Source organism: Microplitis demolitor, chromosome 9, assembly GCF_026212275.2.
Source record: "Microplitis demolitor isolate Queensland-Clemson2020A chromosome 9, iyMicDemo2.1a, whole genome shotgun sequence".
NCBI classification, from domain to species: domain Eukaryota; kingdom Metazoa; phylum Arthropoda; class Insecta; order Hymenoptera; family Braconidae; genus Microplitis; species Microplitis demolitor.
Window position 1 is genome coordinate 15587700 of NC_068553.1, and position 17693 is coordinate 15605392.

Genomic DNA, 17693 nt, shown 5'->3' on the forward strand with positions numbered 1-17693 from the left:
AATAATTAATTTAAAAATAAACATTTGCTGGCGAGTGGGACAATGGTAGTCGTGGGTTTTTGGTGAAAGCTAAACGACATGGTTAACGTGAAAGAGGGAAAGGGTAATGTTTAAAACAGAGAAAGATATTTAAGAAATGAGAAAGACAGAATGATCAAGAGGGGAGAGTATATAAGTAGAGTTTCATTTCCGATAAGCTCACAACGAAGAGAGCATACTCATCAAAGTTATCAAGATATTATTATTATTTATTTGAATATAGTGCTTCAATTAGCAAAATAAATATATTTTTAAAAAATTCAAAATTACTCATATTTTAAATTTGAAAGTGAGTGTGTGCCATATAGGATTAATTACCAACGATAAAAGGTTTGTGTTAATTATTAAAATTACGTGATGTGATATAAGTGTTTTATATTAACTTGTGTTGTAATTTACCAATTTTTTTTTTTTGTGATTTTTATAATGAAACCGGTGTTATCAAAATCATTAAAATTTTTAATTACTCTCGTAAATATTCAATTAATGATAAGCTTACAATAAGACGAGGCTGCAGGATTAATTAATGGCGGGAATTTTTATAATTTGAATTAAATTAAATTATAAAACCATAGAAATAAAACGAGTTTGGAATTGCTATTGTAGACATGAAGTAGAGGCTGAGACGAATCCATTGAAATCTCTCCTCGCTTCTATATACGCATCGGAAAGGTAAAAGGGTATGTGGGGTAGCGAGTCAGTGTGTCAACGTTCTTACGTCTCTCTCTTCTCGCGACTTTTTTTACTCTTTGACTTTATAAGAATAAGGCCGTGTAAATAAAATATATAATAAATAGCGTAATTTTTTAAATATTATTTTTTTATCTTATGTCAAAAATAATTTTTTTTTTTTTTTTACTCTTTAAATTGTAAAATTTCAACATATCCGACTTTCGCAAGTCCTCTAATTTTCTTCGGTACACTGTATCGTCTCGCGCTAATTTTTCGCTTTCTGGTTTGCGTTAAAAAGCAAACGAAACACGCGACATATTTCCTGAAAAATTTACATCATATATATAATTCAATTAATCTTTTTTTTTTTATTTTTTTAAAGATCTACGATGATAAAATTTATGATCAAGAAAAAAAGAATTTATAGTAATAAAAAAATTGTTTTTTTTTTTTTTTTTTTTTTTTGAAATCCTTGGAATTTTTTCCTTTGTCCAGAAATTTATTTTCGATTTCATTTTACGTTATAACGGTACTTTAGGTATAATATAGTATACGCCCTACCATACAGTTACATACACATGATTCACTTTCACATTTACGAGAAAATAAACACGGACCAAGCACTAGATCGTATCCGGATGTCTCGGGGTTTCACCTGGCATACGATATGTCCAGCAAAAATAACGGGATCGCAATTACGTCACGAATGCACCTGCCATACATTAAGAGGGTTAACAAAAACTTAATATTTGCAAACCATAATAAATTTACCAAAATTTTAATTGAAAAAAATTTTGCCATAAAGTAACCGGAGGTAAAATGAGACAAACAAAATTTTTTTTTTACTGTTACAATTTATGGAAAATAATGGGGCAAGTTGATCAGCAGATCCAATTAAAAATTTTTTCTTACGATCGTGACCCATTTTACCTCAGTTAATTTTTAATAAGATTCAAGTGACAAATGAAAAAAAACATCTCACTAGTGGAATTGACCCTTGACCCACAATTTTTTACAAATCGTAACCCGGGTTAAAAAAAAATTCAAAATCGTGTCATTTCGCGCCAGATTCTTTTATAATTATTTTAAAATTAAAAAGATAATTTATTGAACACATATCCATAAAAAAGCAGTGAAAAAAAAATAATTTAGATGCCAGATCATATGTAGGTCTTACAGAACATCTATCCATGGTCCCACATCATCAGGAAGTTTCTCTTTACATACTAAACATAAAAACTATTCACTGGTAACTCGTTAGTCATATCAAACGTGACAAAATCGTTTCTCATTACCATACCCGTATATTTTTTATTAATCGTAAAACTAATCTCTTATTGTACGCATTTAATTATCCAAAATTAATTGGAATTTTCTTTATGTCTTTTATTTTTTTTTACCATAAAAAAAGATCAAATACTCTAAAGTATTTTCCTACTTTACTAGATTTTTTCATGTCAAATAATTTTACATATAATTTTTTTTTTATCTCTCACAATAAATATATTTAATATAAATTTAAAAATCATGAATATTTTATAAATGTAAAAAAAAAATTAAGTATCAATAAATATAACTGTCGATATAAATTATGGAATAATTTAAAAAAGATGTAAATTAATACAGAGAAAATAAATTAAAACAACAAATATGCAAAAAAAAACAGAGTAATCATAGTAAAAGATGTTAAATTTTATCTCACTGAATCTGTGACTTTCTCAATTCCATAAATACAGTTTAAGTTTGATCACTTTTCATATTTTACGACAATTATATTACTGAGAAAAAAAAATGTTTTATTGAATTATTTTGTATTAAATACAATGACACTTCAATAAAGATGACTCATAATTTGTTTATATCAATTTTATCTGAAGTAAATTGAATACTAGTCATGTTTCTCGATAATTGATTACCGATATTCGTATAAAAAAAATAGTGAAGGTCGTAAAAAGTATTTAAATAGTGTTAGAATTGAAACAAAATACGTCACGGTGTAAAATTTGAAATTTAGGTATTGAGAACAAATTTTCGTAATGGGGTCTCTAATCTTTCTCTTTCTGAATTCTTATATTTCGTCTTCTTTCGTGAAACATTATGATCACTTCCGCATGAGAAATCAAGTCTCATAGGCCTTGAACTCATTCATTCGTCTTTGGGAGATATTTTGGGCCGCTTTCTCTCGATAGGCCTTACCTCTTTTACATGAAAGTAAGATGTCATTATTATTGTTAATCCGATATAATATTTAAATTCATTTATTAAATACCGGTAGAGATTTCTATTAATACATTTTAAATTATCAAGATCATATATGTATATGTATAATATATATATAACAGTAACTATAAACTTATAGTTTTATTGTATGTAAAAAGAGGGCGAGAAAGTCAGTTTACTATTTTGATTTTAATCTTTATAAGTATATATATTAAACTATTTGTCTACATAAAAGCCAATTAAGATGTCAATTCTCATACACTGTTGCTAATTATTTTTTAAATTTACATCAAATTGATTCAAGTTATTGTCAAGTTAAAATCAGTGGAAATATAAAGTATACATTCATTTATATACTTTTTTACAAAATTTAAAATTTCCAAGTGATAAATGACATGAAAATTCAAATAACAATGTACATCCAGATAATTTTTGAGTAAAAATTACCCATAAAAGGAAATGTAAGAACATCTAGTCAGTAATTAAATTTTTACGGTGTTGCTAACAGAAATTGCACTTCATTTGCATGATATAGAGTAGTATATTTTACAATGCGCATGGGAAAAATTTAAATATTTAATATGTCCTCAAAGTATCAAATTTTTTTGGGTAATCTTAACTAAAAATTTCTCTGTGTGTACTTTATTTTATTTCATTAAAATAATTGGTTTTTTAACTGTCCATAAGTTAATTAATTTTAAGAAATATTAATTTTGAAGCGGACGTTTATTTGAAAATTTATAATTTTAATTGAAAATTATTTTATTCATGTGTAATTAATTTTTAAATCTAAGAATTTTCATAGCAACCCTGGTGGAAATTTTTCGGACTTCTGTCTTAAAAAGTCTTTGGAACTCTGAAAAAGTCTTTAGAACTCTAGAACTGAGTTTTTAAGACAGAAGTCTGAAAAATTTCCATCAGGGAAGACTTTTATAACCTCGATATTATGAAAAACTGATTGAAATTTAAAAAAAAAATTAGTAATTTTGAGTTATTGCGTAGAAGATATATTTTAAGTTTACATAACAATGATCTTTGAAAATCATTAAAATTTTTAACAGTGAGTTAAAATAACCAAAAATATGTTTTTTTTTAATTTTTTTAATTTGGGGGGGGGGGGGGCTTTCGATAAGAAAAAAATTTCAATAATGTCTATATGGCCCATTTTACCCGCTATAGTTTTAATTAACAAAAAGTTTAAGGAGGTCCGTCTTACCTCTACATTCTTGCTGAGAAAAACTTGACTATATTTTGGAAATTACAATGAAAAATTTTCAAAACTAATAAAAATTTTCGTTCTTCGGTTTAAAAAATTCCTGACCAGTTTATTTAAAAAATTGGTTTTTTATCAACTGGTTCATATTTAAAATTGTCTAAAAACGATGCTAGTAAATTTATTTCACTTCATTAGATCTTACAATTTTTTCCAGACTCAAAGAAAAAAATAGTTTCAAAAATAAAAATTTTGAATATTCAAGACACAATTCGAAAAAAAAAGAATAAAAATGTATACTTCCGGAATATGAAAAGATGAATTAAGAAAAATTTCATAGAAATAAATAATTAGCTACGGATATTTAAAGCAGAAAGAATGGGGGTGACTATAAGTTTAAAAAGTACAAATTTGTGTTAACTCTTAATAAATTAAATTATACATAAATGATTTCCTTGCCAGTCACTTAAATTTTTTTTTAAAAGTAATCACAAAAATTGAATCATTCAAATGAGAAAATTGACGTGTGATTTTTTGTAACATTTTTAAAAAATTACTGCACCGATTTAAAAAAAAAAAAAATTTGCTGCAAATATATTTTATATACAAATACTGAATAAAACCATAACACAAAAAATAAATGTATTTACTGAGACAAAAAAAAAAATGTTCACTTACACTTTCACATGTTATCTTATATTTTTTATTTCCGCGCTTACTGTCTCACTTAAGAATTACAATAGTCATACGGGTATTAGCGTAAGAATCTAGGTCATATATTTCATTTTAATAATCTATTTTTTTTTTACCTTTAATTTATGCGTAACATATATAATTATCTTATCATTTATCATTTGCAACACAAACATGCGGTTTTCTGTTTTCTGTAATTTGTTTTCATCATCTCACTTATTTAAAAAAAATATATATTTTCACACGCGCCAATTTTCAAATAAAAATTTTCTTTCAAATTTATATATTATGGGTGGGCAAAATGGACCTATAAGTAAAAATAATTAAAGTCTACAAAGTCCATTTTGCCTCAAACATTTTTAATTTACCGAAAATTTTAAGTAACCCATTTTACCCCATGGGGCCTATCTTACCCCCACCCCTTATTACTAATTTTAGTTATAAAATTTTCAAATTTTTTTCTGATTGAATTAAAATTGTAAAAAAAGGAAGGGGATTTCTTTCACCTGTGCGCGAGAGGTTGCTGGTAAAAAAAGGAATGGGATTGATGTAAAACAAAAAGAGCGGGGAACAGAAGGTGACGTATGCGGATGATGATCAGGCCGTACATACATACATACAAACTACTGGGTACGGTAACAGAGTAATGTATTGTAGTGGGGCCTCACTATACCTCTACTTTACTCTGGGCCTGAATACTCGTAACTGACGAGGGCGTCAGTAGGTCACTAGGACGCGGCTCTTAGCCGCATCGAAGCCCTCTCGCACGTTCAGTCAGTCCCCGCCGGCCAAGGCAATCACTCCGGGCCACCAAACGTCACCCCCGACCACCTTGACGACTAACAAGGGGTCCGAGTCTTATCTATCGAGGTCAGGCTTTCAATTGTTTCGAGATCGAACGTGATTTGTTTATCGTTTTTTTTATTTTTATCATCTGTTAAAGTTTCGCATTTGTGAAGGTGATCAAGTGATTTTTTAGCGGTTTAATAGTTAGTTATTTTTATAATTCGTCTTCGTACATGTGAGGTAGAATTATTTTAAAATTTTTTATATATTTATTATTTCTATTTTTTTTAAATTATTCCAAATGTAAAAGTGATTTTTTTATAAATTTAAAAAGTGGAGAACAAAATGCAATAATTTTTTTATAATAAATATTTCAAATTTATAAACATCTCATATATTAATAAAAAAAAAGTTGCGTTTTGATGCGTGTGAATATAACTGACAGGGATTTTTAAATTTTTGAATAAATAAAAAAAATGTGAGTAGAAAAAAAAATGAGAAATGCGTATTTCGAAAATCAAAAAATCAGCGCGCGCATTTTTTCAAATTTCATTATTTGAAATTAATGAATTGTCTGATGTCTGTTACATTCACACTCATGCGTTTTGTTTTAAAAAATTTTTGTGTAATTAATTTAATAGTGATCGTGATCAAGTATAATAAAATTTCATTAATTTGGAGCACAAGTGACTAATCCAAGGATTTTTAAAAATTTTTTTGAAACTAACAACCGAAATTATTTATTTTAAAAATTTAAAAAAATCAGCAGTGACGTTATTAATTAAATTTATATTTTTATTTAATTACAGAATATCACACACTCATAGACGATGGAAAAAACACAAAGGACTATACGAAGGATGATGCTAAGTCTGTTATTTCCTTTACTACTGACATTAGTGCGTACACTTTTTTTTTATTTAATATTTTTTATTTTATTAATAATTTCGACACTAATAAAAAAAAAAAAACGTAGACATCTTCCATGGCGGAAATTCACTTATTATTTTTCTCATATTAACACAAAAAAAAAATCCCGGCTGAAAGTTAATATTCTAGATTCAAAAAAATTTTTTTGAAAATTTCAATTTTCTCACATAAAATAGAAATTTCTGAGACAAAATCTCTTGGCTCAAAAAAAATCTTGACTTGATTCCCGAAAACGTTTGCCAAAGTATTTCTTTAGCACAAGATATTTTTTTCCTGTACAAAAATTATAAGCTAATGATATTAATATATATAATATTTTAAAAAAATACTTCTATTAATTAATTACGTCGTTAATGTTACGGTTTGGTAGATCGAAAAAAAATCTCCACAATCTTACTCCGTTACTCATTAAGCTTCTAATTCAATGATCGGCGAATCGTTAAGATTTACGAACCGTATATTTCACATATTTTCAACAACTTATATTTCAATTTATTACATTATTACACTTCGTCAATAATCACTAAAAAGCATTATTAATGATAATTTCTATCATCAATTACTCATTTACTTCAATCTCAAATTATATCAACTAATTAAAAAAAAAAAATTATTATTTAAAAAATTTTTAGGCAATACTATTCTTGAATTTTTTGAGGTCAATTTGAAATTAAATAATTTAAAAAATAATCAATAATTTTTTTTTTAATTATTAATAAAAATCAATTAAAAATTGATAATCATTTTTTGTGAAATTTGATTGATTATTTACGTAAGTGTACATGGTAAAATTTGTTTAAGTAAGATAATATTTAATAATGGAATCACAATAATATAATATTTACACATACGGTAGTAATATGCGTAAAGTGAAAAAAAAAAGATAATGAGTAGAAAAGAGAGAAAGAATGAGACTATCGCCGTCGAACCGAAGATAGTAGGTCACTGCGCCGGACGCACGGTGCCTTCCTCAATGAGTAGAGTTGAAGAACTTCTGCTACACTCCCTCATAAATATATATATATATATATATATATATATATATATATATATATATATATATATTTCTCATATATGTTGTATGATATATGTATATAGTTATACAGTAGTATTGTGTACTTTCGTAAATGTGAAGATACTGTCCTCGGTAACTTGTATTGCGACTCTAGACACGCCTGTATATATCGTTGATCAACTTCTTTCTTTAACAAATCCAGCTTTCTTTCCTGGGAAATGTCTCTTGACTGCCTTTATTCAGTAATTGCTGCTTTACTTTGCAGACAGACAGAAACATACACGTCCATTAATTTAATATCAGACACTCCTATTTTTATTTTCTTCCCATTTTATTAAATGAACAATTGCTAAGTATTGAAAAATATCAATTTGTAATTGCCGGTTGTCAAAAGTTATTTTAGTTTGTAGACTATAATAGCAAGTTGAAAAATTTTGTGGCTATGGGAAAAGTTCGATCTAATTTTTACCGGAAAATTTATTGGGGTAGAAAAGTAGTTTTTTTTTTTTGTTTATAAGGGACTTTTTGAAATTTTTTTTTAATTACTAATGTAACTCGGTGGCGATGAAAAAAACTTAATGTAAAATTTTAATTTTACAGTAAGATGAGATATTTAATTTAAAAATTGACAGAATTTTGAAAACTTATGAAATTACAAATTCAAAATTTAAAGAAGTTTAAATAAAAGCGGGAAAATAAAAAAAAAATGATTATAATAGATGATTTTTTTTGAAAGATTTCGTAAATTTCGAGGTGTTCAAAATCTCTAGTTAATATTTTTGGAAAAATTTCTATAAATATACAGGACACAATTGTAAACAAAATTATATTTTAAAATATTTTTTGAACACAAATTAATTTTAATGATTTTAAGACAGTATTGACTGCAAGATTTATCAAATCCAGTTTATTCAATTTTGAAAATTTCAAATTTTATTCATTATTTAAATTAATACTTCAGTATTGTAGTTTTTTTCCGAAATGAAACTTCTTAAGGCGCGTTTTATTTTTTTAAAATTTTATTTTCTTATTACTTGCACTTTTTAGAGTATTTTCATTCAAAAAAATTTTCCGATACGTTTCAATGATTTTTCTCAAACCTTCAAAAAAATTTTAAAAGTCATTTCTTTTATACTACGTCAAATAATTGCTATCTTATTTTATTTTTTCAATGAATACTTGTAGAAAAAAAATATTTTTATGAGCAAAATAAATTAAAAATGGCAATAATTAATAAACGACAATTTTCAGTGATTGAATTTTTAAATCACTAAATAACTTTGTTGTTAAGTAGAAAAAAAATAAAAATACTTGCCATTGGCTCTAAATGATAAATAAATATCTAATTGAATTATGATAATGCTAGGTCATTTCAAAATTATCATACTAAAGATCTTTAAGTATTACATTATCTATAATGCACAATAATTTTGTGGGTTACCACAATTTTCTCGTTTACTCGAATTCCTTACCGATAATATACTAGTCTTCTCTATAATTTATCTAATTAAACGTCTTCATAAAAGCATAAATTATTTTTTCACTTTTAAAAATTCAAATTTGAATTATGAACAGCAAAAACATATTTAATTTTATTGAAAAAAAAAAAAAAAAAAAAAAAAAAAAAAAAAAAAAAAAAAAAAAAAAAAAAAAAAAATGTGACATATGTCAACGAACCGGTAGTACAGAATTAACATTCATTGTTTTTCCTAATATAGTAATATAGTAACAAGTTTCTTGCTTTCTGTGACTTTTTTAACGTGAACATTGAATTAAAATCCAATCTCGAGGCTTTATTCGTAGTAGCCCGGATCAGCCTGATTCTCATGATTGTTACTATTTCCCTCCTTTTCTACTTCTTCTTTTCCTCAATATTTTTTTTTCTTTTTTTTAGAGCGATCATTGCGAGATATTACAATTGAGGCTGTGAAATTTTGTTGAGAACAATTAGACTAATTAATTCATATACAATTATCATTTTACATGACATTTCAAATTCCTTTTAAAATACTGTCTATATTCATTTTTTTTTTACTATTCATTTTATAGCTTCTGGAATTTAGAATGAGAAATTTTAAAAAAATAAAATTTATTGTTATTGGGCATTTTTTTTTTTAATTTGTGTAAGAAAAAAAAAGGGGGGGGGGGAATGGGCTAATTTTTAATTTATGAAAAATTCCGAATTTTTTGTGTGCAATCAAAATTTTAGTTTTCGATATTTTTGAATAATTGGATTACTTTGGATATTATTTGCAGCAATAAAAAATAAATAAAGTTTCAATAACATTCGAAAAAAACTACGAAAATTATTTAAAATCGTAAATTAGTTTGAAAATTTTTATCATCGATCGACTTTGTCAAAATTTGAATTTTAGCCAACAGTTCAAAAGTAATTAAAAAATAATTTCTTAAATAATTCTTAGACGTTTTGTTGACTGGTTTCAAATTTAAAATATTTGAAAAAAATTTTTTTTAAATTCATAAATTTTTCAATTCGATTAATTTCTACAGTATTCACAAATATACCCATCGGAATAATTTTCATCTACACCTGCACGAAAATCATAATATCATTTCTTACAATTTTTACATTGAAGCTATGATTCTTAAAATTCTGAATAAAGTCAATTGCAATAACGACAGTGACAATCATTAGTTTGACAACAAACTTTTGAACAATTTTTTTTATATTTTCTCCTTTATTTTCGCGGCAATTTTAAATTTAAATTCAATTGTATTGCAATAGCCATGAAAAAATAATTACAATCAATCTTTTTAATATGAATCGGGAAACGATTTATTCCACCTTAAAAAATTTTTTTCATCATTTTTTGAAGGGGGGCCGTTATGCCCCAAGAAAAAAAAATTTGTAAAATTTAAACAAAATGTCCATGAATATGTTCGATAGTACAAAAGTAAACTGATTTGAAGGTTGAAAGTCACAAAAAACCGGATTAGGGAGGCCGTTTTGCCCCCCCCCCCCCCCCCAGACATTTCATGTAACTAGAGAGTAAAAGAGTTTTTCAAAAAAAAATTAACAGATTAAAAAAAAAGGACAAACTGTTCGAAAATTTAAAATACGTTCAAAATCGCCGTAGTTATATTTGAACCCATTTTTCAAAAATTTTCGTTTTCGTCACGCGGACCCCTTAATTAAAGTAACCCCTTAATTTCTTAAATAACAACATAGTTTACTATAATTAGTAAATCATCTCAATGAACTTTCTGATAAAACTTTGAAAATTAAATATACTTATAGATAAATGCATAATCGAAAAAATGAATCAATTTTCGATCAACAATTGATCAATAAGTAAAGTCTTGTAAAAATCTAACATAATATGAAGTAATAATGTGATGAAAAATTATAGATATTAACTCAAGTATGTGGTTATGATACTAACAAGTTGTTATCACTTGCCGCTCATTATAATCAGATGTGTAGCCTATAATCATATTAGTCAGTGTAGTTACATATATTATATGTTATTATTGAATAGTAGTAATGTGATAAAAATGAAACAGTGAGTCTGTGACTAACTTTCTGTACATCTAGTAAACGGGGTCCCGTTCTAAATTTCGATTTAGAGCAAACGACCTGTCGTGAACCTGTCTTAGAGAGTAACCCAGAATGTGAGATGTCGCCCAGGGCATTGGATACAGTGGATCTAGAGTTCACCTTGTTTGACTTGACAATCATGCCGCGTTCTAAGCTCATTGACATATTATCCCATTCCATTTACGGAAACATTTTTTTTCCATTGCACTATACATTATGACTAAATTAATAGAATCAATCTTTCAATTACAAAAAATATTTTTTTAATTTAAACTACGGTAGATAAAAACAAATATAAATAATAAAAAGAGTAATAAGTGAATTGTTTTGATAGAAGTTAATTATCTCTGACATGATTTCTCTTACGTACATTACATATAATTTATTAGATCGCCTGGTCGTTATCTAGCGCAATGCTTGGACGTGTACAGATTTAATTTTATCACTTTTTTTTTATATATAATTGAACTCGGGGTAAAATGAGACACCATTTTTTAAATTAATAATTTTTTTTTTTTAATATGAGAGGGGAGACTGGGCAAGGCAAAATTTTTTGTAATCGTAGCCCACTTTACCTCAAACTCGATCTGTTTTTACTCAGTAAAATAATTTTGGTAACAAATTAAAAAAAAAAATTTCAAATTCTGCACAGAAAAAAAAAGATTTCTTGTTCTAAGAAAATTTTTACTTGACCTAAGAAATTTTTTGTATTATAAAGTGAAAACAAAAATTTTCTCATTTTGCTCCAAATTTCTCCAATAGTCAAAATTCAATTTCACTCAATACAAAATTAAATTTTTAAAAATGGATTACAAATATAGAAAAAAAATTTTTTAAAAAATTTATACGTATAGTAATAAAATATTTTTTTTACTTTTACAAAAAAAAAACCGATACCATATTTATATGAAATGTCGACCAAAGAATGAAAAAAAGTAAGAATCTAAGGCAATTCTATTTGTGGAACTCGAAAAATTCTAGCGGATCGTGTAAACGCATAAGCACGTGTCTTATATCCGTTATAATGACATTATTACGAAACTCTACTCCGTGCAATTAACACAAACAAATTTTCTATTATAAGATTAACAATAAAAATATATTTATTCAAATTGCATTTTATTATAAAAAATTTTTGATTGAGTTTACAAGATTTCAGTCTTCATAATTTAAATTATGAGTTTACAATAGACTATCGCTACCATAGCTTCTAATATCTTATCTTCAATAACATTTATAAATTTTTCATTCTGTATTTAATTAAATAAACAATAGAATTATTAATAAAACATACAATCGTCTTTGTCAAATAAATTATTTCTAGTCACGTACAAGATAAAACGCTTTCATTCAAACAAAATTTATTTATTACATAAGAAAATAGTTGGCATACTTTTGAAATGAATTGTCGATTGGAATAAAATTTAAAAAATAAATATGATTTGAATAAATGATAAATTTAATTTAAAAGTAAAAAAATAAAATCTTAAAATTTAAAATGTTCTAAAATTAACAGAGTGTGAAATGCGAGACACCACTGATAGACAGTAGTGCCTTGCCACTGGAACACAGATCAGTATATGGGCCACCGGCACAATACGGCCCGCCACAGTCTCATGGTGCTGAAGAAAATTGGCCATTGGCTTCACCAGATACACCGCAGATAAAAAATCTCCAAGTGCAGTGTGAAAAAACTCACATGCGAGTTAATATTGAATTCGATCGACCCTTCTACGGGATGATATTCAGTAAAGGTTTTTACTCAGACCCTCACTGTGTCCACTTGAAACCGGGTACTGGTCACTTGAGTGCAACTTTTGAAATTTATTTGAATTCATGTGGGATGAGTAGCTCAGGAAATCACAATGTTGCTGCTTACGGCGCACCTACACCTTCTGGTAGTTATGTAGAAAATACTATAATTATTCAGTACGATCCGTATGTACAAGAAGTATGGGATCAAGCGAGAAAATTGCGATGCACTTGGTATGATTTTTACGAAAAAGCTGTCACATTCCGTCCATTCCAAGTTGATATGCTCCATGCTGTTACTGCTAATTTCTTGGGCGACAACCTGCAGTGTTGGATGCAGATCCAAGTTGGTAAAGGTCCATGGGCGTCTGAAGTATCTGGTATTGTTAAAATTGGGCAGACTATGACAATGGTACTGGCTATCAAGGATGATGAAAATAAGTTTGATATGTTGGTGAGAAATTGTGTTGCTCACGATGGTAAGAGAGCTCCTATTCAACTTGTTGATCAATATGGATGCGTTGTCAGGCCAAAGATTATGTCCAGGTAATTTACTTGAATAGACATTAGGGTGGCCCAAAAAAACCGACTTTTTTTTCGAGTCTCTTATGAAAATTTGTTGGCTTACGATGTTTTAAGAAGCCTCTCCAAAAATCAGCTCAGGAAAAAATTTTCAAGAGGTCGCTCACAAATTTTGAAAATATCAAAAAATGATTGAAATTCGAATTTTTTCTTTCTCGTGGCAGCAATGGTTTATATTTGTAAAATAATATAATATCTATGCTGAAAATTTCAGCCCAAAATTTAAATATTTAAATGGCGCTCAAAAATTTTGAATATTAACTGATAATATGTAACTGATACTTTGAATTAGTTTTTGTATTTTTTTATAACTCAATTATTGTCATTTCACTAAAATATAACTTTTGCATAACCAAAAATATACAGGATAGTCTTAAACAATAAAATTTGGTAAGTTTTGAATAAGCGAAAAAACCTAAAAGTTGAATTAAAAAATAAAAAAGTATGTAAATAACTCAGTATTTCTATTTCTCGGTTATATTTCTATTCATTGATGCAAATTGATGGTGAAAGAATCGAGAAGCTTTATTATTAATATTTAAGGTTGCTCGAAAACGTTCAAAAAACAGCACTCGGAAACATTCAAAATTCTTGAGCGAGGTTTAAATATTTAAATTTTGGGCTTAAATTTTCAGCGTGGTCATGATTCCACAAATATAAACTATTGCTGCCATGAGAAAGAAAAAATTTTGAAATAAAAAATTCAAATTTCGATCATTTTTGATATTTTCAAAATTCATCAGCGATTTCTTGAAAATTTTTTATCGAGCTGATTTTTGAAGAGGCTTCTTAACACATCGTAAGCCAACAAATTTTCATAAGAGATTCGAAAAAAAAAAATAGTCGTTTTTTTTGGGCCACCTTAATAGACATTACAGTTTCACATGGGAACCCAGGAAAAATTAGACATGACATTTTTGGACACATCAAAAATATGGTGTCTCAGTTTGCTCTGAATTCCCTTAATTTAAAAATATGACACGAATATACTACAATTTTTTTTTTTGTGTAATAGATTCCAAAAAATCAAAAACTTTGGACCAAGTGCATCAGTTGTAAGCTTTGCTTACTTCCAAGCATTCAAATTCCCAGACAGTATGAATGTTCACTTCCAATGTGTAATTCAAGTCTGTCGTTACAACTGTCTTGAACCAAAATGCGGACACCCAGGTTTGGAATACGGAGCACCAGGTGGTGGAATTTCTCAAGAATACGGTGCTCCACCTCACCAAAGTATTGGTTCCGAGTATGGTGTTCCACCAGTTCCAGAATATGGAATTCCACCAGCGTATCCTGATCCTCGTCATCCTAGTGGCCCGGCCGGTGCTTACAGGTACTGATGAAATCATTAACGTTACATTGTCTTGTTTACTAACATACGGATTTATCAAATTAATAATTTGATTATTTATTGCCATGATAGTGAGCCAAATCCTGATGTGGTTCCCGCACCCCAAGCTCAGGCTTCATCATCATCACCAAGTTCAACTCCAGGTGATGCTACAGCCAGTAGTGCACCTCAAAATTCTCAAGACAGTATTCATTTACCACCACCTCCACTACCAGGTCATCCAGCGGGAGCTTATCAAACTGTGAAGAGAAAAGGAACCGTTGGACCAGATGAATTAGAAGGAAATCTTGCAACTCTTGGTGGAAGACCAAGATCAGTTGAAGGTTTACCAGCTGAACTCAGAGGCGCTAGAAAACGGCGACATCTTGACACCATGGAATTCGATCCCGTAAGTATTTATTATAAATACCAATTAGTTTTTTTTAGAAAAGTTGCCTATAAGTGGGATGCATCATTTCCGGCGAAAGTTTGTTTTTCATTGCTCATCAAGCAATCCTCTTGATTCCAATCCTAAGTACTTTCCATTTAATTTCAAAGATTTCCCATTTAACATACACGTAAATTAATTTTTGTTTAACTTTTTAATACTCAGCTGCATTTTATGATATCAAAGCGCTGTTTGTCACAAATTGAGACAACTTAATGTTCTTAAAAAGTGCCCGTAGTAACTTAGCTGTTATTCAAGCTGTTTCACTTGTGTCCGTTGCGGAAGTCATTTTTCCTATGAAATTGACCTTTATCAGCTTGCAGAACGTAAACCAATAAAAGTACACTAAAAATATTAATGAGAATTTTACAGGAAATTTTATCCCTTTAAAAAAAATTCCTGTGAGTCAAGTCGCTAAAGTCCATAGTTTCCGAGTTATAATAATTTTAATAATTTAAAAAATACACTATCAAAAGAAAAAAATTAAACTCAATTATGAACATTTTTTTACTCATAAAAATTATTGAAGAACGAGGTCAGAAAATTGTAAATGTTTTTACTCTTTAATTTTTTTCAAGTGCCAAAAATGATAAACTCAGATTAGAATCGTCTTGAATTTCTCTGGTTGAGAAATCCGATTCACTTCAATAGGATTCAATCGAAATCCTCAATCAGGGTCGAAAGTTAATTGTTATGAACTTCTTTAATGATACATTTTTCGTAACAAATTTTTTTTACACGAAAGGGCAGTAATTTTCGCGAGTAGTGTGAACATAAAAAAGTCTCCTTATTTATTAGTACAGAAACAAATCAGTAAAACATTTCTTTTTTTCTTTTTTCAGAGTCTTTTCCACACGGTAAAAATAGTATCATCTCACGTATATAAACGTGCAGCTCAAGAAATGACGGACGTAAACACATCAAGAATAATTCAAGTCGTCTCACCTGAAGACGTTAACTTTGCATTGGGAACAAACAACACCAGTAATGATACAACTGTCGTTATTCAAAATGCAAACTTACATCCAGACTCCGAGACAATTTGTATGTCCCTAACTGGTTTCATTTGCGGTATCGTTATGCTTCTCCTCGTTGCTGCAGTCGCATCGATAGTAGCGGCCTTTCTTTTTATGCGTGTAAGAGAATTTGATTCAAAGAACACGAATGTTAACACTTATGGTCATACAGTTTTTGCTAAAAATTGTCCGTCTAATCCTGAATTTGTCAAAGTAACACACTGAGATAAAAAATAATAGGAGTAAAGATCAAATAACAATTAGGAAGATGAGATGAAAATTATTGCGTCCTAGTCTACATCTTTGACTATTTTCTTCTTATTTTCCTCATTATCACACTCGTAATTATCATCATCATCATCTTCATTATCATTATCATCATAGTCATCATCATCATCATCATAATTATCAGCGACGTCATCATCATCATCATAATCATCATCATCATCATTATTATTATTATTTTTATAATTATCATCATCGTATTTTTTAAAATTTCATTATTTGTCTCAATAATTTTCGATAGAGTAAGAAAACGATAACAATTTTTTTTGTAAATAAAATCTCTACATCTTTTGATGTATAGAGATATTGAAGTTTTTTAAAATATCAGAGTAAAATCGCACTAAATGCAATTAAATTATTACCAATAGAATAGTTTATTTATAATTAGAGTTTAATGTTACCTTAAGATTTGTCATGTTTTATTTATTAGTATTTTTAAAAATAAAAAAAAAAAAAAATAAACATTTATAATCTTTAAAAATTATTTATGCAATAAATGACTTTTACTATTCTAATTGTTGACAATTTATTAATAATTAAAACATAATAAATTTTAACAAGACATTTATCTGAAATAAAATGACTTGAAAAAAAAATCTATTTTTAAAAAGAATATAAATAATTTTTATATGAAAAAAAAAAAAAAAATTCTATTGGTATCAATTAAAGTCTTGGAGGGCTGGTGTAAATATTGTTAAGGGTACAGGGAAATTAACTCTCCAAGACGTAAAAAATACCCTGTAACCATTACATCACTTTCTTTTTTATCACTCATTTGTTATTTATATACTCACGTTTTTTTTTTAACTCTCATACCTCATGCACCGGAGTTTAACGAACATAGCAAACTTTTTGGCTTTGTATCATCGAGATATTAAAAATTATTTTGATTACAAACTCAAAGAGTTCTGATAATTATTATTTTTACTATTCTATAATTATCATTTTCATAATTATTTTCTCAATCACGACTAACTTATTTTTGTTACTTTTTAATTTTACTTTTCATTATTGTTATTTTTATTCATGTATTATTATTATTATCTTAAAGTTGCTTATGTATTTTAAGTATAATATTAATTTTTTAAGATAACTGTCAGCGTATGTTATATATATATATATATATATATATATTTATATAACAAATACTTGT

The 17693-nt window shown here is 27.6% G+C and overlaps 1 protein-coding gene across 2 annotated transcripts; it reads left to right on the forward strand.

The window, feature by feature from the left end:
- The first annotated feature begins 206 nt into the window (after nucleotides 1–206).
- Nucleotides 207–16996, forward strand: LOC103573595 (cuticlin-4). 2 transcript variants are annotated; one of them, XM_008552742.3, is made up of 6 exons: nucleotides 207–369; nucleotides 6433–6522; nucleotides 12644–13425; nucleotides 14477–14794; nucleotides 14885–15200; nucleotides 16082–16995. In XM_008552742.3, exons 2-6 carry the CDS (start codon nucleotides 6454–6456, stop codon nucleotides 16478–16480), a joined length of 1884 nt encoding a protein of 627 aa, XP_008550964.1. In that variant the 5' UTR covers nucleotides 207–369; nucleotides 6433–6453; the 3' UTR covers nucleotides 16481–16995. The 2 variants fall into 2 exon arrangements, with proteins under 2 accessions (XP_008550964.1, XP_008550965.1); XM_008552743.3 differs by lacking the exon at nucleotides 207–369 and adding an exon at nucleotides 5562–5863 and having other exon boundaries at nucleotides 16082–16996.
- Nucleotides 16997–17693: the final 697 nt, after the last annotated feature.